This window comes from Leuciscus leuciscus (genome assembly GCF_965113295.1).
Source record: "Leuciscus leuciscus genome assembly, chromosome: 9".
Taxonomy (NCBI): Eukaryota; Metazoa; Chordata; class Actinopteri; order Cypriniformes; family Leuciscidae; genus Leuciscus; species Leuciscus leuciscus.
The window spans coordinates 28815903-28838647 of record NC_138733.1 but is presented as its reverse complement, the minus strand read 5'-3'; the positions used below and the strand labels follow the sequence as shown (position 1 = coordinate 28838647).

Below are 22745 nucleotides of genomic sequence, written 5' to 3'. Positions count from 1 at the left end.
CACAGTGTGCAAGAGCTCATGCTTTGTGTTTTAGTTTTTTTAGTTTTTTTTTTGTCACTTTCAAAAACAGGTAAAATTTCCTCAGTAATGACCTCAACAAAAAAAGTAGTAAACTGATCTCAGATAAGGGATGTAAACAAAAACTATTTTTGTTATCACTTAAATTATACTCATTTATTGACATGGCAGCAAGCTAAAGATAAGATAAGATACTTGGCAGCCAGCTAAACCTCTACTTCCTGTTCAAAATAGGGCACTGAGTCATCAATCCACCCACATGCACACATTCTCTACATTTGATTAAGCTTCAGAAGAACATTCTTAAAAAACAAACAAACAAAAAACATTAATTTGTTGCATATTGTATTGAAATTAAGTCTTATGTCCTCTGTTAATTATGGACATAAAAGTGCTGAAAAAAAAATAAAAAATTTAAAAAAATAAAAAATTTAAAACAAAAGTTATATTTACAATAACACTATTATATTATTTGGATAATCTGGATTGTCAGTGAAATAATATAGTCTGCCACAGGTTTATTACATTTTTTTCAAAAAGGTGAAAACACAGTCAAATTGTGTGGGTCATTTATAATTTTATTATCATTTTAATGCAAGTACAAGTCAGATCAGTTCACAGGTTGCTTGCTCTTACAATACATGTCAATTAAAAATACAACACATTATTTGGCCTTCCAATCATATCCAGAACATGTCTTTGGTGAAATTCAGAATGATTCCAGATCAGCTTATTTCATTGCATTGGTTTCAGTAGCTTAATGACAAATTCTGTAAAGTTCCTCAAAGCACCAGTTCACCAAATTACATCTTTACTTTTAAAGTAACCAATTATTTTACATTATTAAGCTGCATCTTTAATACATGCTAGTAATTTGAAAGATAAAACTGGGTTGTATAGGATGTTCAACACATTAGATCTAGGCTAAATGCGTTTCCATCTTAACCTTCACTGTATTGATCCTTCAGTAATGAATTCAGCAAGACAAGGGAAGATTTTGAAGTGATGAATGGACACAAATGAGTCAATCTGGATACAGTTGTGCTCTGTTAATTAGTTTAGTTTAAAAGCATGATGTTGATCAGACCCGTTCAGTGTTTACAGTCCAAATCTATATAGCAAATGACCCAAACTCCAATTAATATTGACTTAAATAAAAAATACATATAATTACATCCAAAACACAGCATTGAAAAAGGCAATAATGCAGCAGTTAAAACATCCGTAACTTCGTTTACATTTCTATTGGTTCAGGATAAGAGAGGGATGAGTCATCTCAGCCAAGAGAAGACGCGTATAAACGTAAAATCAATCCCTACTGAATACATTGTCCTAAATCTGCCTGATGCTGGTACGAAATCTTATTTAAGAGTCCTAAATTAGGGCATCAAACCACACTGTTAACTGATCACAATTCATAAATACACCTCAGAGCGATCAAGACTACAGCAGGCCGTCCACGATCCGTTTTAAGTGCCATGAGCATCTGATGCCATGTGTTGAATTAGGCCAGTCTAACCTGGAGAGATTTATGAACCATTATGTTTCTAATAGTGCCTTAAAAACGAGTAGTATGCCTTGAAGCTTCTGTTCAATCAAATGTTCCAGAACTGTTGAGGCTAAACACGCTTTTTTTTTTTTTGTGGTTTGGTTTCAGTATGTTCAAATGTGACTGTTCCAGGACAAAGGAAGACAAAAAAAGGCAATGCAATCAAATACAAACGATCATGTCATCATGTTTGGTGCATCTTGACTCAGAAAATAAATATGATCTACGATTTGACAGGACGGAGTTTGGTTTGGTTTATATAAAAGTGTAGTTTTGGACTGCAGAAACGGAAAACAAACACACTGGGCCCACATTTTGGTTTCACTTCTGTTGATATGTCACGTAATATAAATGATGATTCCGTATTCTTCACAAAAACCTGTAAGTTCTACAATTAAAACGATTTAGACTAAGACATGTCCTTTCTACAACAGGCTAACAGTAAATTGTTGTGTTTACGTTATTTGTGTCACAGCGACGGACACCCAAAAGATTGATTTAAAATTTCTATCATGTACTAGAACATAAATGCAATAAACAGACAACTCTATAACCCTCTAATATATATATATATATATATATATATATATATATATATATATATATATATATATATATATATATATATATATATATATAAAGATTTTCAGGCCTTAGTGACACGTGTAGAAACTTAAACCAGTTTTGGAATCAGTGAAAGTTGCTTACCACCTTTCACAGGTGACGACATACTAGTTTCAGCCACGCAACACAAACCCTTGACGGTTAAATCAACTACTGTATGAAAACGGAGCGATTAGCTAAGCTAACTAACCTACGCTCTAACCGCCGTGGTGTGTTAGGAGGAACGGTGAATGGAGCCTATGTCTACCGAAGATACATTCAGTCAGGAGATACCGTGTCATTTTCTTGTGCTGGTTTATACAACAGTCCGTTTTCATTCAGCCATGTTAGGAAATGTTTCGTTCTCTGTGTGAGCAGCACAAGGTCATCTTTTTGTCCACACGTTGCGTCGATACAAATTAATGATAGAAACGTCTATTCGAGTCACGTCTTTAGTTATGTACACGTCATTGTTGCACAGATTTTTTCATTTTTATCAAAAAGCAAGAAACAGGACCAACACAAGTACGTTATAGCATCATACACCAAATTTTGCATGCTTTTCTTTACGCGTATGGACTTCGGATTACTTAGAATTGATTTTTAAAGAAGCAATACCAGAAAAATATCCTAAGCTTTCGGGTAGTATTGTTGGATGAACGTTCGTGGTACATTTAAAACACTGATTCAGTTCTTTACGGTGTGGGATTGAGACTAATAATCTATCAGAATGTTTGATGGTTTAGTTATATGTGAATACAAACCTCGTTCCTTTTGAAGTCTTATTAAAACAGAATGAGTCTAGTAGTTTATTTTTCTAAGAGTTGTCTTAGAGGGCCAAAATGTCTGGAGCAGATTTCCCTCCCGGGTTTCTGTAGTGAACTCAAAAATATATTATTTCATTCATATCACAGATTCACCATGAAATAAACTCTGCTTTGAAAATAGAAATGACAAAACAAACCATTCATGTCGAACATGTTTAGCTTCTTTGAAACACGTAATTCATTCGGAAAGAATGTGTGACACTATTCCAAGATTTTAAAACCGCCGAACATGCTCGGCACGGCCACACCCTCATGAACGAAAGCAAAAACCGGGGGATAAAGGAGCTCTCGGAGGTCTGCGGATTCTCTTATTGGTGTTCTCTCTCCCTGATGAGAGAGTAGTATGCAAACGTTTTACTACAAACTCCCTATTTACGTGCCGGGTTTGTTGTACATTTTGAACATCGGTCATATAGACATACATAGAGTACGAGGGAGAGGGGGTTGCAGTGGAAACCCCAATCGAAAAACGGGAGGCGAGAGGGGAGGGCATGGCCTTGAGACTGCAGAACCCTCCTCAGTTCATTTGCTCGAAGAATTTGTAAGTGGGGTTTTCATAGCCGTGATTCTGCATCTTATTGAGCTGTCTTTCCTCGGGGGTCAGCATGGGGTCGACCTGCTGGGAAAGAGACAGAGACAAGATAGGGAAAGAATCGCTTAAAATGGAGCATAAGTGAATTTAAATGGGAAGAATTAATGAACAGAAAGATTTGAACAAGTTGGCCATGAGCAAAAATGAAATCATTACGATAGGCACATCTGAGCAAGCTTCCCATATGGAAAAACATTGCAAAATGTAACATTATTAGAGATTCATACTATATATGTGTATCGAAACATATATGTTGCAATCTGCATATTTCTACAGATACACAAACAGCATCATTATCAATTGCATACATGCTTTATTCTGTCAAATATTTGAGTATAACAATGATCTATCATCATTATATCATTTAACAAAAAATATAATTATCTACCATGTGTGTATAATGACCTACCATCTAAACTGATACTTTAAATATCAAATAAAAATATTAAATACAATTCACTTATCTCTTTATATCTTCTGATTGTGACTTTAAATCTCACATTGACCATATCTCACAAATGAGACTATTTCTTATAATTGCAGTTTTATATCTCATAACTGCAGCTGCATATTACACAAATGCAACTTAGTTTTATATATATACATACATATACATACATACATACATACATACATACATACATACATACATACATACATATATATATATATATATATATATATATATATATATATATATATATATATACATATACATACATATATATATATATATATATATATATATATATATATATATATATATATATATATATATATATATAAGAATTCTGCTCTGAACTGAAGCAGAAACAGCCCACTATCTCTTCTCAAAATAATTTTAACTAAAAACATTATTTCATGTCTATTGAAATATTTATTGGGTAAATTGTCATGTAATAAAAAAAAAAAAAAAAAAAAACCCTAATCAAGTCTCTGACATTATATATGATTCAAGAGGCCTGTATTTATCTTTTACAAATTTCACATAAAAACTACATTAATTATCAGAATATGTAACTTTTTAGTACAGATTAAATAATAAATTCTGCTTCATGTTTTAACTTTTACGGTTATACTTTTCCCCTATCAAATCAAAATATCAGAATGCAAAAATGACGATATCAAAACAGATAGCAGAAGGAAGCTGCTTCAGGGGTTTGGTTGTTACTTCCTCATGTTCCTTTGAAATTGATGGCCAAATCTAATTATATTACTTGAATGGGTCAAGATATATTTACATGAGGCTGTCACATTAAAAAGCATGAACACAGCCAGAACCCAGAAGCCGTAGTAACGTCAGTGTTTGACCCCAATTCTTGAACGTACTGCTTCAAAAACAAGCCATTTCGACATCCTGTCAGCTGAACTCTCACCTCTACTATGCCGTGGCTGATGGTTCCATATGGCTTACGGCGGACTAGCAACAAGCTGATGACCATCACCATAGCGATGGCCACGGCAACCACCAGCAGTCCCACCATTGCCCCGCGGTTAAACGTCTCCAAAACGTCCGGCTGCTGTGATAGAAAAAAAAAAAGTGGAAATGAGTTTCACATTCAGTAGTACTGTATCCAGGGAAGATATTAGTACCTGAGGGAGCATTACTTATTTGTATAAAATGGAAATCCATCCTACTGACTGCTCTATTGTTCTTTTATACCTGTCAGAACTGGTGCAACTCAACTAAGCCTATGGTAACATTTAGTTAAAAGTAGGCAATTTTGGAGAGGCTAGCAATAGCAAGCTAGTTTTGAAAGCACAAGATTCCACCCTAGAATGCTAGAATGAGACGGTCTAGAACAGTGGTTCCCAACCTTTTTTTGTCTGACACCCCCTTTTTCCCAAGAAAATATTTTAGGGCCCCCCTTCACATTTATTGATATTATCTCTCTTGTAAGCTTGCAGCAAGGATGACAAAATCTGTAAACGGTATGTTTACTATAAATAGATATGTTTATGCACAAATAATAGCCTATAATATTGAAAATACAATAACAAAAACATTAGTAGGCCCTTTGTAATTTATAAACGTAAGCCTTGAGTAGCCTATAAATTTGCCCTATTTAAATGCAATAACAAAAATATCAGTATTCACACTTGTGTGTAGGTAAAAAAATAATGAATATAGGCTATTACTAAATGACTTCTGTCTGGGGCATCAATACTTGCATGTTATTTGTGAGGCTTTATCAATGTGAGGCTTTATTTTTGAGGCTTTTGGTGCTATAGCGAGCGATAATAAACTTGTGTTTATTAACAGAATAATGCGTCTTTCGGAAGAACATTGTAGCCGGAACTACTTCTCTCTCTGTGTGCGTCTATGACGAGTCACGCAGGTACTGGGCTACTCTGCAGCGGCAGCGATCCGAACCAGTGTAAAATAGTCCCAATGTAATCACTTATTATAGGTGTACCATAGTGATTCAGGATAAGACAAAAACACGGTTTGGAAAATGGATTCATGATGAACTCGCTCATTAAATACATTTTGAACAGAAAAAAGTTAAGGACTTTTATTTAATGCATTGCTCAAAACTTTTCAAAATATGACACGACACCCCACAGAGCTCGCTGAGGCCCCCTTGTGGGCCGCGACCCCCCCTGTTGGGAACCGATGGTCTAGAAAGTACGCATGGCTAAGTCACGCATGTTCCCGCCCTGAAAACTTGATGCATCCTTCAGAATGAGCAGGAATTTATAACACTTCTTTTATTGATTGCTATCAGGATGCAAAGAGAGTTTTAACCAGTATAACAAAAAGTGTTATGAAAAACCTTGCCTACCGTACCTTTAAGTGTATAAGTAAATGGCTTTGCATTTACGCTGAACATAAAAGTAGAATGAGAAAAGTTTGATACAGTAATTTTCCAAGAGCTAAAAGAAGAAAACTTAACATTAGACTTCACAAAACAAATGAATTCACAAATGAAAGCCTTTAAACGCTCACCAGCTCATCTCTCTGGATTCCTGGAGACTTGTAGACCACCTGCTTCAGCTCGACAGAGGTGTTGATCTGAGGAACACAGAGTTGATGGTGTGGGAGAGAAAAACATTTTCAAATCAACTTAAGCTTGGTATTAAAAAGGAATTTAAAAATATATGTAAAGAAATATCATCTGTGAAGTTTTTGTTCATTCAAACTTATTAAAACTCCAAATGGTGACATCCAGTGGTCAAGTTGCAAAACTGCAGAAATCCCATACGGTCTCGTTCAGAATAACATACTGACATACTACTCTATTACTTCAGTACATAGTACATACAGTATACTGTGCATAGTGTGCACACTTTCTGCTTCAATAAAATACCTACATTTGCCAAAATGTACTTTATACAACAGTGCATTCTGCATGAGATACTGTATCCCAAAAAGCAATGTTCTTGACTATACTTCTATTTCCAATGTGATTTGATGAGACCACCAGAAGTGAAGACGTTTTTTTTTTAACTGAGTGCTCTTGATTAATCCAAAATAAAATAGAATAGATTTTTCCCCCAAATCATGCAGCCCTAACTGACATCAATGCAGCTAGTATTTCAATCCATAGGTATAGCACTTCTGTAATAAAAGCACTTGCTGAGCAATTCTGTACACATTATACATGTAAATGTTATTCTGTGTCTCTTAGAGCAGATTTTGTCCTAACCTTCTCCTCGTATTCATAAGTCGGTCCTCTCTCAGAGGTGGTGTAGTCATACTCATCTACTGATGAAACTGTGGACAGACAGAGGAGTGACCTTACAGTTATTCAACTTCATATACACTATAAATATATAACTAAAAACAAACTATAAAATGATTATATTATATCACAGGAAGTGTCATCGGAGCTTTAGTATTTACCTTTCTTATCACTAGGCTGGGGGTCTACATTGCCCAAAAATAAAGAGAAAGGATAAAGGAGAGTTAGTATTTTCAGACTGTTAACATGCTTATTTCTGTGTTAAGCTCCACTTCTGTCTTCATAATGCATGTTTTGTGTATGTGTGCATGTTGTACCGATGCGTGGTGGGTAGGGGCGGTTCTGGAAAGCTCTGTCCTCTTCCTCCTCATCATCTCGCTCTTCCTCGCTCTCAGCAGGAAGCAGCTCTTCTGTGGTGCGCGTCTCAGAAAAGGAAGTGGTCATGAGTTCGCTGATGTCCCCTCTCTCCGTTCTCACTAACTCCTCTGAAGAGACGGACAGATTGAGTGAATGATTTTGAGAATTATTGGACTTTGAGGCAACAAAGGATTCACGAAAACACTTACGGATTTCGTCGTGAAGTTTCTCAGCCAGGCCGGGGACTTTATAGAGCAGAGCCAGGCTTTGGTTCATCCTCTCTTCGATCACATGCAGGTGTGTGTACACCTTCAAACACAGAAATTACATTGCTTTTTTATTCATTTTTGCGTCATCTGACAAGATCAAGCAATAAATCTGACACGTCTACAATGAGCGACAAGACATATAAGTAGATCATTTGGGAGCAGACGTCAATGCAGTTGGGTGCGCAACTATGGTGGCAGAAAAACAGTGGTAGCAAGTGGAGGAAAATGGGCGAGATCCTCGAAATAAGGAAAAAAATATATTGTTGTGCCATTGGATGTCAGAATCGGACGACAAAAAATGATGGTCTTTATTTTTATAGAACACCGTCATCTAAGATGCCCTTTGAAGCTAAACGCAGACTTTTATGTTTGCAAGCCATTAAACGGACAGACTGGACTGAGCAAACCTGTGAGGATTAGACTATTATTAAAGCATGAATTTGATGTAAGCAATATATCTATCATAATATTCACATATGCAGTTCATAGAGGGCTGCATATGTGTATTAGCCCTACAGTTACAGCATGAAATATTTAAACCTAAAACATTTTACATAGATAACTTTTAAACCTATAACATGTTTCTCTCACAATTCTGAGAAAGAAGAAAAATCGGAAGAAAAATAACTTTTCTCATAATTGTGACTACAGTATATCTCACAATTCTGAGAAAAAATCTGAATTGTGATATACAAACTATATTCTATACTTTATTCCGTGGCGGAAACAAGCTTGCTAAGACTATTACTGCAGAACTGTCACATTCTGCCATTAGGTAGGCTCCGCCCACAAAACATGTCATCACTGTTTACAAACACCAAAATGGTTTGTTCCTGTCATTCTGTGCTAGGTAGCTCCGCCCACACTGAAATCTTATTGGTCTCATTGGAAGAACAGATAGAGATAGTGTCTCAAACCTGGAATTTCATCTGCTCAGCCTTTTGGGGGTCGGCAGACTCGATGTGCTGGTAATGACGAAGAGTGTGTCGTCGGTCCTTCTGCTCTGCGGCCATATAACGCTTCAGAGCCTGAAGCACACGGTCTGGCTGTGTGTTTGAGTGTGAGGGAGAAAAACAAAGAGAAATAATGTCAAAAAGAGAGTGGGGGACAGTTAGAAACGCAATATTTAATACATCCACATGATATCAACTATGAGAGGATAAGCAATAGATTGACAATAAAAAAAAAAGGTGATTTGATCTTTAACTTTTAACTTTATTGTCCCCAGGGGGAAATTCTTTTCCACAGCACTGCACTTGTTTAACACACACAACATAGCCAATATAATACAAAAATACATTATACAGAGAAAAAACCCTGTTGTTAAGGTATGTGATGGCTGAGGGAATCAGGCCCTCAATTTCTCTAACATAAGAAAGAAATATAATCACACATATGTCTTGCTTTACCCTGGATGTATTATTACTGATTCTGATGGAGTCTTCCTGTACAAACATACCTATGAAATATACGGATCTTTTCTTGTTCTTACTATTTCTGAAACAATATTTTTTTGTATTACTTTTTTTAGCAAATATTGTATTGTGCTAATATTCTGTTAGCAGTTCTCAGTTAGAGTGTCGTACCTGTGGAGGGTCGCTCTGCACAGCGCTCAGGTAGCTCTCTAGAGCCAGTCTACGGTTGTTATTCAGGGTGGCAACCACACGGGCCAGGTGTGTCTCCACCAGCCTCTGCCTCTCGCCGGCTACCTGCTCCTCAAGGGTCTGTAACACAGACTGGAAATGCTGGGAAAGAGAGAGAGAGAGAAAGGGAAAGAGATGGAGAACGATTTGAGAAGTGTCACAGTAATGACTGTAAACACATGAGGCAGCATTCCCAAAACATTTTACTTTTGTATTGTGAGAGAACAGGGAAAAAACTTAGGGCAGGACAGGATTTTTATCCAACATGACTTGATTGGAGTGTTTACTTGAAAATGGTGCAAGATCTGAATGTAATCTCACTTCTGAAAAACAGCACCCACTTTTGAAAGAAGAGTACTCGTGAAATATCATTTGCAACCCATTTTACTTCATAAATCTAGAAATTCAGAGAAAAAAGTGTAGGTTGGGACTTGATTTTATCCTTCAGAACTGATTGGATTGTGACCCTACAAAGCCCTGAATATGACATGCGGGAAAAAATTATGTATATTGTGGCCACAAATAAAAAATTAATTCCGATGACTTAATTACACGTCAGCATGTTTTACTAATTTGTTCCCTCGTTTTAAGTAAATCATGCGCACAATTTAAATTAGTTTCCTCATTTTACTAAATCGTGGTCACGTTGTAATAATTTGTTCCTTTGTTTTAGTCAAATCAAACTTGGCCACGACTTACTAACCCGATGAATATATATATATATTTTGTCCGCATGTCATGTGCAGGGCTCCGTGAACTATGCCAATGTAGTGAGGTCATACAGTCATAGCAAAGGTCATTGGAACAGTAGGACAGTCAAAAGTCAGTCATTAAATAGTCAGGAGAAACTAAATTATGAGTGTTTTTGTTTCAATAATAATAATAATAAAAACAAATCTCAAAAGTGTAGAAAATGTAAATGTAAGTTTTGGGTCGGTAAAAGTCTCTTATGCTCACCAAGCATTATTTGATCAAAATACAGTTACAACGGTAATGTTATGAGATATTATTATAATTTTAAAGAACTGTTTTCTATTTTAATATATTTTGAAAAATGTCATTTATTCCTATGATGTCAAAGCTGAATTTTCAGCATCATTACTCCAGTCTTCAGTGTCACATGTTCCTTCAGAAATCATTCTAATATCATTTGTTGCACAAGAAACATTTCTCATTATTATCAATGTTGAAAACAGTTGTGCTGCTTAATATTTTTGTGGAAACCGTGATACAGTTTTGTTCATGATTCTTTGATAAACAGAAAGTTCAAAAGAATAGTCTTTATTTGCAATATAAATCTTTAGTAACATTCTAAATGTCTTTACTGTCATTTTCATCAATTCAAGTATTAATTTCTTTCAAACAGAAACATCTTACTGACCCCAAACTTTTGAACGGTAGTGTAAAAGCATGACTGAAACAGTAATTATTGTGTTTATTTTACCTCATTCAGTGCCTGGCGGTCTGACTTAGGCAGGTCCTTTGACTGGTTATCTGCCTCTGCCCACTCCTTCATGATCTGGATACACAAATAAAGTCACATGATTCCATTCCTTCTTACACACTCTTCTGGGTCACATAAGGACTTATACTCATACCTCATTGATGCGTTTCATTCGCCGTTCCTCCAGGTCCATCTTGGCTCGCAGGAAGTTGGCATGTTCACTGTCGTCTCCCGGCATCTCGAAGTAAACATCCACGCCATCTGTAGGACGAGGAGTGGGCACTACGGACAGGAGAGAAAGAGACTTAATTAAGTACTAATCAGGGATTATTCAATCAATTAATCTATTAAAGAGGGAAAGAAGCATCACTACAGCTCAGTCAGTACGAGCAGTGTGTTCACTTTAAATCTTCAGCATCGCTGTATATGAGAGGGATTAAAGAGGAAGCATTAAAAATGCAACGTCATTTAACCTTATGAATTCTGTTTAACCTCTGCTGAATGTCTGTGTGTGTGAACGAGACAATTTATGACTCCTGACACATGAAATGTCAGTTGTAAGACTCACGGTTGTCCATCCGCGTTTGAGGTTGGGTGGAGGCTTTGGCAGTCTGGAGGTTCTTGTCGTAGTAGAAGTTGTCCATGTAGTCTTGGCCCTGGAAATGAGAGTCGATGGGATACTCATACTCTTCTTGGTCCTTTACTGTTGCGGCGGCTTCCTCCTCCTCAACTTCCTCTACCTCAGCTGCCTCTTCTTCATTCCCTTCCTCCTCCTCCTCATCCTCTTCCTCCTCAGCTTCTTCCTCCACTACCTCTTCCTCTTCTTCCTCCATGTCATCTTCCTCGATGTCCGTCTCAGGGGAGGGACTGGGAGTGGGTGGCGTCGTTTTCACACTGATCGAGCGGAAAGGATTTTAAAGTTAGTTGGTTTTTTAACACATTTGGTCAGTTGTAGGTCAGGGTGCAATCGGTGTAGTCTAAATTCTCAAAGGAATGACTCTTATGAGATGATTCTTTTTAGTGAATCAAACATACAATTCAGTCAGTGTAGTCTATTTCCCAAACGACTCTTCTGAGCTGATTCTTTTTAGTGAATCCAACATACAGCACAACCAGGGCTGTGTTTCCCAAAAGCATTGTTAGCCTGAGTTCATCATAGAGACCATTGGTGGCAATTGGTTCTACGATCAATTTAGGCTTACAATGCTTTTGGGAAACGGAACCCAGTGTAATCCGATTCTTAAACGAATTACTCATATTAGTCTGTTCTTTTTAATGACTCAAAAACATACACTGCAACTAGTGTAGTCTGATTCCTAAAAAGCAATTGACTCTTATGAGGCGATTCCTTTTAGTGAATCAAACATATACAGTTCAACCAGTGTAGTCTGATTCTTTAGTCAATTATTTTAGTTAATCAAAAACATACAGTGCAACCAGTGAAGTTTGACTGCCGAACAAGAGTTGGTTATTTTTAGTGAATCAAAAACATACAGCTTAAACAGTGTAGTCTGATTTCTGAAGGAAAGCATCATACGAGTCTATTCTTTTTACTGGATCAAACAAACAGCATAATTAGTCTAGTCTGATTCCCGAATTAATGATTCTTATGAGCTGACTGTTTTTAGTGAATAAAACATACAGCACAACCAGTCTGTTTCCCAGATGAAAGATTTATACAAGTCTGTTCTTTTTAATGATCAAAAACATTCAGCCCATCCAGCATAGTCCGATTCCTGAATGGATGACTCTTATTAGTTTTTTTTTTAGTTTTTTTTATCAAAATTCACTGCAACCAGTTGTCTGATTTCTGAACCAATGACTCTATTGAGTCTAGTTGAGTTAAGATAAGTTTTGCAAGAATTGTTTTAAATTAACAATTAATTAAATTAACGAATTGTTATTAATCTCAATCTCATAATTTGTTAATGGAATTGGATTTATATTTTCTTAATATTTATTCCTAAAAGAATCATAAAATGAACCAGAATCATGAAGAGGAATTGAAATCAGAATCGTTAAATTCTTCAAGTTATCAGTGTCAATCATAACTGATGATTTAGAAGATCCAAACGTGCATTTATAGTTTATTTTATTGTTTTATTGCTAACATCCTTCTGTCCAATCTGTAGTCACATTTTCAAAACTCTAAACACAATTAGCACAACATCTGTCTCGTGACCATACCATTAACACTATTCATGTTGTTTTCACACAAAATGCAGTCAATTAACATTCTATTTCTAGAATGCCTACATCTTTTTTACATGTAAGCATACCCAATACCAAAATCATGGATCTTTATAACAAATGCTTTAACGCAGCATGCCAGAAATGAAGACATAATGTTCCACACCAGATACAGTATAAAGTCTCAACTTCTGCAACAATATCAGCTCAAACATATTGAAACAAATAAAAAATTAAATTAAAAAAATTAAAACAGCTGATAAGCATTTTTAATGACTGATCATTACAGTAAGAAATAGCTGATTCCAATCTCAATCAGAGACATAGCCAGGTGTCGAAGACCTTCCATTACATGGACATACACAATAAAAAAGGCACTCTTTGGATAGTTTTGTTCAAAGCAACACAAACAACACAGAGGAGCAGAAAAAGAAAGAAAATCTCTGGACGAGGGAGAGGACTAGATGGTCGAGGGAGAGGACTAGCTGGACCAGGGAGAGGACTAGTTGGACCAGGACAAGGGAGAAGGAGAGGTAGGGGAGAGGAGTAGGAATGTGTGCTGCTATTCAAAGGAGAGTAAGAGCTGTTGTCACGGATGAAATTAGAGCCACCATCATAGACCATGTGATAAACCATGGTCTATCATTGAGAGAGGCTGGTGAAAGAGTCCAGCCTAATCTCAGACGGTCAACCGTTGCTTCCATTATCCGGATTTTTCAATAAACCAACAGGTAAGTCATGCATTTCATGAGGGCTATCAATGCAGTTGCTATTTACTGTATTACAGTAACTGCTGGCTACCAGCAGTTACAAATACAAACATGTTGTATTTTTGTTCCTCTAAAGGACACAACGACGTCCTCACTCTGGGGGAAGAAGAAAACTTCTCAGTGAAGATCAAGAACATGCCATTGTAGGATGGGTCATTGCTGACAATGCAATACAACTGAGAGAAATTCAGACCAGAATTGTAGAGGACAACCTGGTATTCCAGAACGTGGAAAGCATCAGCCTGGCTACCATTGCTCGGACTCTGACCAAACACAGAATTCGAATGAAACAGTTGTTCACGGTTCCCTTTGAGAGAAACAGTGATGGGGTCAAGGAACTCCGGCACCAATACGTCCAGGTATACGGTGTCTATACACCATGTCTGATTCTACCGTGACTATTCCACACTTCTTTTTTTTCACTATTCTCTATTGCTACTCTACAATACCCACATAGTAAAAAGCATTTATGTAAAAATTGTGTTTGATTTTTCTTTCAGAGAATAATGGAGTTGGAGGCTAATCAGAAACACCACATGAATTCATTTATGTAGACCAGGCAGGGTTTAACCTGGCAAAAACCCGTAGACGAGGAAGAAATATAATTGGGAAAAGGGCCACCGTTGATGTGCCAGGTCAGAGAGGAGCAAATATCACAATGTGTGCTGCAATCTCAAGTGCTGGTTTGGTCCTGCAGAAAAGCCAGATTGGTCCCTACAACACAGAGTGCCTTCTTTTGTTTTTAGATGACCTCCACCAACAACTGGTGCCAGAAGCAGAACAGGTGGGAGGAAACATGAGGACATTTGTGATTACATGGGACAATGTAGCATTCCACCATTCACATGCAATCACAAACTGGTTTGCAGCACATCCAAGAATGATTTCCCTTTTTCTTCCTCCATACTCTCCTTTCTTCAACCCCATTGAGGATTTTTTTTCTGCTTGAAGGTGGAAAGTATATGATCATCGGCCACATGACCAACTGTCCCTCCTGGATGCCATGGATGCTGAATGCAGAGACATCTCAGTTGAAGACTGTCAGGCAGGGCCGGTCCGCAGCATAGGCGGAATAGGCAAATGCTAGGGGCGTTTTTTTTTTATAATACTATTTTAAAACCATTAATTCGAAATACTACCAAATTAAACACACAAAAAAACTCCACAAAAACTTAAATAAGTCCCCCGACTCTGGTCCGGCACATATCTTCCCCCGCCCAGCGAGTGCTGAAGTGCGTCAGAAACAGAGTGCACACGATCAGTTGTTGGTAATTTGTTGTGTAGCGTCGCCTCTCGCCGCATCCAATGTATTTATGTAAAATTCACATTAAATCTGTATTGTAAAAAGTGCTATACAAATAAAGGGGACTTGACTTGAATGCTAGATGTAATGCTCTTGCTATTTGTGTTTAGGCTGTAATGTGTGTGTGTGTATATATATATATATAGGCTAAATAATCATGAACACAATGACGGGGTAAAATAGGCTGCATGGGGCACCAGGTAAAATCTTGCCTAGGGCAGCAAATTGGTCAGGGCCGGCCCTGCTGTCAGGGGTGGATAAGGGATGCCAAGCATTTCTATCCAAAGTGTATAGCAAGAGACAACATGTGATGTGATGCAGATGAGAACATGTGGCCAAATGCTGAAGATCATATAGATTAGAACAGGACTGATTTTGTTTTATTTTTGCACACTTTAAACCAAAGGCCATGTATGTTTGTCTTTTTTGTTTCATTTTGTTGATCACTGACAGCAAGTTTTTTTCTTCAGTTGTACATTCTATAAAGTATTGATGACTCCTTCATTTGGCTATTTGGCTAATTGTGTGATGTAGCTGTGTTGCTGTGTTAAGAGTTTAGAAAAAGTATTTTAAGAATTGGCAAACGCTTGGCAAAAAACTGTAAATGCTGTTGTCACTCCCAAAACATTGTCTTATATGATGCTAATTATTTAAATAACGGATTAACAGTCAGTTGTGGTGAAAATCAGGACGGCTCTTATATAAAGCGTTTTGACACCAAGAGTGAAGACCCAAAAAGAATGTGTTGATATTAACGGACCACAAAACTTCTTTACCTGGTGACAACCTTTTCTCCAGCCATGGAGACGAGGGGTGTTGTTTCTCCTTGTACAGTATCTGCAGTCTCCGTCTCGCCCCGTCCACTCGATCCTGCCCTGCCGGGGCAACAGACGTACTCCACCCCACGGAAACGGTCACCGCACGGCAACAACATCCCATAGCTATGCAGCTCCAGACTGTCAGCTGTGCAGGCCTAATGATCAGGGCAAAAGATGAATGACTGCAGCAGTGCTTTAAAAAAAAAGTGCATTATTTCTTCTTTTTTTATCTTTTTGTAATTGCTTGTACATGTCAGGGTGAAATGACCTATAAAACTCAAATGGAAAAACCTGGAGCACCAGGAGATACTGGTAATAATGCAGAGAGGAAATGAGAAAAAGAAGATCATAGATCACAGCGGGCGACTGCAATTTCACAGGCATCACACTAACCATTAAAGATGTGAAGCTATTAGAGTTGAATTCCAGTTCTTCCAATACTTTTTCAGGTTGTAATTTTGTGAGCTTTTATTATTTACCTCTTTGGCGATGTTGTGCCAGTACACGTAGCTCTCGCAAGAATCCATCTGCTCCTGGTGTAAGAAACGGCAGCGATCCGGGACCAAGAGTGAATCGCTGACATACTCACCCACTGAGAGACAGAAAAAGAGAGAAACATAAAATCACAGTCATTAAAAAAAAATTAGGATTATTAATAAAACATGTGTTCAAGAATTTCAGCTCAGTGAGACCCTTATTCTGTAACACTTTACAATAACGTTCAGTTGTAAGTCATTTATAAGTGGTTAGTTAATGATGAACTAATCACTTACAGAACATTCATAAATGATTAGCAAGTGATATACTAACATTTTATGTATGTTTTGTAAATTCTGTTACAAGTGATTAGTAAATTAACAAATTATTAACGAAACATGACTATGCGTTCAAAAATGATTAATAAGTGATATGTTAATTATTGTGTGTACCTTTTGTAGATTCAGTTATAAGTCATTTACAATTGATTAGTTAATGATTAACTAATCATTAACAAAACATGAATATGCATTTCATAAATGTTTAACAAATTATGTTGTTGTTTTTTGTATGTATGTATGTAGCCATTAGAGGGTGCAGAAAGTGTTGTAAATGCCTTGTATATACGTACAGATCATTTGTAACAGGTAAGTAACAGTGTTCAACACAATGATGTGTAAACGCATGAATAAATCATTTACAACACTTTCTGCATCCCCTAATCTAAAGTGTAAACTATTCATCATTTGTAAATGTGTTACACATCATTCGTAGATTACCACTTCAAGAATCAAGAAGGCATAAGATCAACGAATGTTATCTACGAATGATGTGTAACACATTTACAAGTGATGAATAGTTTACACTTGTAAGCAGTTTTTAACATTGATAAATAGCAAATAATATATTTATTTTAAAATAGAAAATATTTTAAATTGTGACTGTTTTTACTGTGTTTTTAATTAAATAAATGCATCTTTCAAAACACCCCCCTTTTATGATAATGACTGGAATATATAAATAAATTCCAAGACAAAAGAATGAGAAAATAGCTAGATAATACTGGAGACAAAAAAAAAAAAAAAAACTAAACAAAAAAAAAACCCTGTGCCCACCGTGAGCTGATAAGGCAAATATAAGAGGTAGGAACTTAAAATATGTGCAGTATGTGAGCAGAAACCAAGGACAAAAGCTCCTCAGAGGCAAACAGCTGCATAAGCATTACTTATTCATCAACATTAGTCCTGAGCCAACAGATTTATAACTTATTTATTTATTTTTGGTTGTGATATAACATATTTGTACGGCATTGCAGAGTACAGTGTACTACAAAATGATGCTGTAATATTGTAGTTAAGAAATCTCAGAAACATCATGTTCGTTCTCACAATTCATTGTTAAAGTGCCCTATTATGCTATTTTAAAGGCTCCTAATTTTGTTTTGACGGTTTCCTACAATAGTTTTATATGCATCCAAGGTCAAAACACACTTACATTTTCACATAAAATACACTGCAGCATCACCTCTTTTCTAAAAGTGTCTTAAATTGTTTAATAAAGGATTCGGTCTCTCTAAACCTCTCCTTTCCAAGAGTCTACTCTGCTCTGATTGGCCAGATGTCCCAGTCTGTTGTGATTGGTCTACTCTGCTATGATTGGTCAGACGGCCAAGTCTGTTGTGATTGGTCTATTCTGCTCTGATTGGTCAGATGGCCCAGTTTGTTGTGATTGGTCTACTCTGCTCTGATTGGTCAGATGTCCCAGTCTGTAGTGATTGGTCTATTCTTCTCTGATTGGTCAGATGGCCCAGTTTGTTGTGATTGGTCTATTCTGCTCTGATTGGTCAGATGGCCCAGTTTGTTGTGATTGGTCTATTCTGCTCTGATTGGTCAGATGGCCCAGTTTGTTGTCTGTCTACTGCTTACAGTGCGTGACGGAAACGAAAATCCCATTACCATATCTGAATTTCAGCTCCGGAAGCTTCCTCGGCGCTTGATACACAGTGATACCTACAGTTCCCATATCAATTCAAGCACAAGTCTTCGTCCTTTGGAAGTGCGTGCAAAGTTAATTTGCTTTCAGAGAGCAGAAAATAGCATCTTCGTAATATGCCGACAACACGAAATAAACTCTTCCAGGCCTCAGCTACAATTACAGTGTTTGAGGGCGGGTCAAAGTAGATGTTGTTCACGGGCAGCCAATGAAGACCATAAGCTGGCATTGTGCAAATGTGTTACAAACCTACGTAGGCTCGTGCAGAAAAGATTTGAATTACTGATGACTCGCTTCAGGCAGTTTAGAATCGGTTCTTTTATTTAGGTCGACAATAACATTTAGCGCTGACTTTGATCTTTACAACTTTTCAGACTTTTTACATTCACAAACAGCCATAATACACATGGCATGAAAGGTAATATCTGAAAAAGATAATAGGAGCACTTTTGAACTAATTGAACTAATTGTTCACCAAATAAACTGAGTAAATGATAGTAGAATTTTTATTTTGGGTGAACTGTTCCTTTAATTAATTTCCATCAAAGAATGTAACCGCATAAACAGGTGTATGAACACATTATTGATTGAGGTTTACATCAAAGCTGTGTAAATCTAGTCTTTTCAGCGTTCTTGATGGGATGTCTGGGATTATAAACTGTTCAGGATGTGTTTGTGACTCACCCAGACAACGGTAGGGCACGACGATGAAGGGGCGGGTCTGACATTTACCCAAGCCCTTCTTACACCAGCCCTGGATGGTGGCTGGAGATGAGGCCTCTTCCACATGGGAGATCTGCAGTCCTGGATACATCTGACATACGGCGAACGACAGACACAAACAAACGTGAGGGAAGAGCAGGGGACAGGAGTCAGGATCACAACAGTTGGAAGAAGGACACAGGAATAATACATTTAGCATGCAGAAAATAAAAAGAACAAGGGGATGAGAAGGAACGGGACAAAAATAAATAAAACCACTCCGGATAAGGATCCATGGAAGCCATTTGGCCACAGTTCATCACTGTACAGTGAAATATTCAATTATGTCTGATCTTGTTTCTGAAAATGTACACTATAAAAGATGATTTTTCGAAGTTGTATGTTTTAAAAGAAAAAAAACCCTATTTCAATCTGCTTTAAAATTTCCTGCCATTTCTTTGTATTTATTGTGAAAATTTTATCTACAACAATCTTTTTTCAGCGCAGTTGCACATGGGAGTCTTTTTATATGACCATATAGCTAAACCACACATGCAATTAATAGCGAGCCAGATAAATAAATAATGGATGTTTTTTTTTAGCTGAAGGTTACTGTTTAATGTGAAACCTCTCATTTTACCACAAGAGGGAGTCGCTGAGTCAGGACTGCAGCATTTTACAGTTAATAAAGGAAGAAGAGAAACATTTCTGTGTTTGTCCAGCAAGAGGCGTCAGAAAACTCACTGCGTATTATTCACGAATTTCCAAAGCAATTACGCCTCACCTTCAAAACATGTTTGCAGGGGCACTGAGTCATACTGAATCATCTGTATATTATTAGGATTTATTTATGATTCAAACTAAAATCATAAACTGAATCAAATAGGAGGGAGTATAGGAAAAGAGGGGAAAATGGATAGATATGTACGTATATTCAGGAATATACTTGTGTAAAGTGTCACATTAGGTTTGTTTCACTATATATTTTTATATATAGATCAGATTTGACAAGACAAGGTCAGTTACACAGATAAAAAAAGGCCTTTTACTTGCAAGTTGTGTGTAAATATTCAACATGTTTCATACGTATTCTGTATTCTGTTCTATCTCTCTCTCTCTCTCTCTTGCCTATATATATATATATATATATAGGAGAGAGAGAGAGAGAGAGAGAGAGAGAGAGAGAGAGAGAGAGAGAGAGAGAGAGAGAGAGAGAAAAATCACACACAATATATATTAAAATGGATGTGAAAATCCATTGAGTTACCTGTTTTATTTGTTTACCAAGGATTATATATTCTAGTGAAAGGATGAATTTGCTTAAACAATGAAAATGTGTCTTCTTAAATATTTTGTACCTAAGGTATAGGCTAAAGGGTTTGGGCACACAATGTGCTGCATTTCAACGTCCTTTAGCTGTAAATATAGTCACAGGATAACCTTGAGTCCATTACTGCTTAATTATGGCATACTGTTCGAATTAATGTAGTGTAGTATTTGCAAATATTCTTTGAAAATAGAGTATTGTCCAGGGTATATGCATGCATCGAATCCATTGGCACTGGGCTAAAACAAGTGAGAGTGTAATCTTACAGACATATGGGAAGGGATTATTATGTTCTAAACACACTCTGGCAATGAGGCCGCAGTCCACTGGCAGACTGCTAGTCTAAACCTCATCCAGCCAGGAGAATGACATATTGTTTGGCCTCTTCATTCCATTTTGATGTCACTCGTGCCAGCTAGCTTATGTATATGCCACTTCGTGCCAGGCTAGAATGCAGGCACAATAATGCTTTTAAAAGCCATTAGTCAGAATGACTGGTTCAGCCCAGATTAGAGCACAACGAGGTGATTTTACACTGTGGAGCTATAGGGACAGTGTGTTGATTCAGACAAGGTTGGACAGACATTGCTGGCACTTTAAGCGCACAGAGAGACAAAACAGCTTTTTTTTCAGGCTGACATCTCAATTTTCAGAATTGCTGTCACGCAATAATACAGGCTTAGAGTATTGTGTGCTGATTTCAGCCATGACATACGCCAAATCTTATTCGGCGAGAAGCACTGCTGTATTTGGCAATCGAGATATATCGAATGACCAGAAGAATGCAGGAAAGCGTGGAATTTTTCAATCTCGTTATGCGTCAAGAATGCAATGGAAGTTGGCATTGTACAACATTGTAAATCTACAGGGATGCAGGGGAATGCTATTTCGCAATGTTGATATCCTTAAGGGACACGGAAGTGTGTTGAAAAATCGAGGAAAACAACCAGTCATCATTGTTCATCCCTAATTCCTCTAGATGAGACAACAGGGAACGAAAACTTGCAATCCTCTTAGGAGTCAGAGAATACAGTCACATTAGCCGCACAATATGTTTGAGCCCGAGGCGTACGGAGATCATAAATCTCCACTGCTGATTGATAGTGAAAAATATGGCCATTATCCTGCACACTTAATACAGGAAGAGTTAGAGAGAGATTTGCATCGAGTTCCCTGTGTATGCACATAAACGCCGTTGCACATTTTAGTCTTGTTTTACAATGCTAATATTAGAGCAGGCTGCCCTCAGCGTTCACCTTGAGAATATGCTTGAGTGGAGATTTGTCTGAGGATGCTTGTCCACATAGTAATTAAACCAATCACAGTGCATGCTAATGTTGGTGCAGCTGAGTTTGGTGTGCTTTGCTTGACTGAAATTAACATGAGTTCAAAAGAACAGAATAAAAGTAGAAGAGGACGTAATATAATACGTCATATAACAGTGATCCACTGGATAAAAAACAGCAATGGAATAGAACAGAACAGGAGCTCAAAACAAAGACAAAGTAAAACAAAATGCAATCCAAACAAAACAAAAATAGAATGGGATCAAATTAAATCAAACTAAATCAATTTGATAAACAAAACAAAAACAAGTGAAACAGAATGTAACGATGGAATAGAAAAGACTTCACTAAAATAGAATAGAACAGATCAGAAAACTGAAAATAAACAATAAACCTTAAAACAAAATAAATAGGAGGGAATAGAGCACATATTTTTGTGTGTGTTTTAGACTTTACAAATATAAAAAAGGAATAAATTAAAATAGAATAGAGCACAAAACAAAATAAATAGGAGAGAATAGAGTACAAAAAAATGTGACTATACAAATATAAAAAAAGCCTAGATTAAAATAGAATAGAGCACAAAGCAAAATACTATTAATAAAGCTAAAAAAAATTGATAATAGAGCACAAACAAAACAAAAACAAATGTAACAGAATGTAACAATGAAATAGAAAAGTCTATACTAAAAGTGAATAGAATAGAGCACATAACCAAATACTGTAAACAAAGCTCAAAACGAATAGAAGAGCACAAACAAAACAAAATTGAAAATAAAAATATAGAAAAGACTAGACTAAAATGGAAAAGAATAGAGCACAAAACAAAATGTAGTAAATCAATATCAAAACAAAATAAAATAAATAAAAGAGAATAAAGCACAAACTAAAA

The 22745-nt window shown here is 36.7% G+C and overlaps 1 protein-coding gene across 2 annotated transcripts in view; it reads right to left on the bottom strand.

The window, feature by feature from the left end:
- Positions 1 to 575: 575 nt before the first annotated feature.
- aplp1 (amyloid beta (A4) precursor-like protein 1) overlaps positions 576 to 22745 on the bottom strand; it is a 60909-nt gene continuing 38739 nt past the window's right edge. Inside the window, exons 3-17 of one of the 2 annotated variants that reach the window (XM_082179128.1) lie at positions 19223 to 19352; positions 16549 to 16661; positions 16028 to 16224; positions 11557 to 11882; positions 11143 to 11270; positions 10989 to 11063; positions 9488 to 9646; positions 8819 to 8947; positions 7842 to 7941; positions 7593 to 7760; positions 7437 to 7460; positions 7240 to 7307; positions 6540 to 6605; positions 4966 to 5109; positions 576 to 3616 (exon numbers count right to left, since the gene is read on the bottom strand). In XM_082179128.1, coding sequence (XP_082035254.1) covers positions 3515 to 3616; positions 4966 to 5109; positions 6540 to 6605; positions 7240 to 7307; positions 7437 to 7460; positions 7593 to 7760; positions 7842 to 7941; positions 8819 to 8947; positions 9488 to 9646; positions 10989 to 11063; positions 11143 to 11270; positions 11557 to 11882; positions 16028 to 16224; positions 16549 to 16661; positions 19223 to 19352 — 1929 coding nt within the window. In that variant the 3' untranslated portion in view covers positions 576 to 3514. The remainder of the gene's footprint in view (positions 3617 to 4965; positions 5110 to 6539; positions 6606 to 7239; positions 7308 to 7436; positions 7461 to 7592; positions 7761 to 7841; positions 7942 to 8818; positions 8948 to 9487; positions 9647 to 10988; positions 11064 to 11142; positions 11271 to 11556; positions 11883 to 16027; positions 16225 to 16548; positions 16662 to 19222; positions 19353 to 22745) is intronic. The other variant, XM_082179129.1, reaches the window with a different exon arrangement.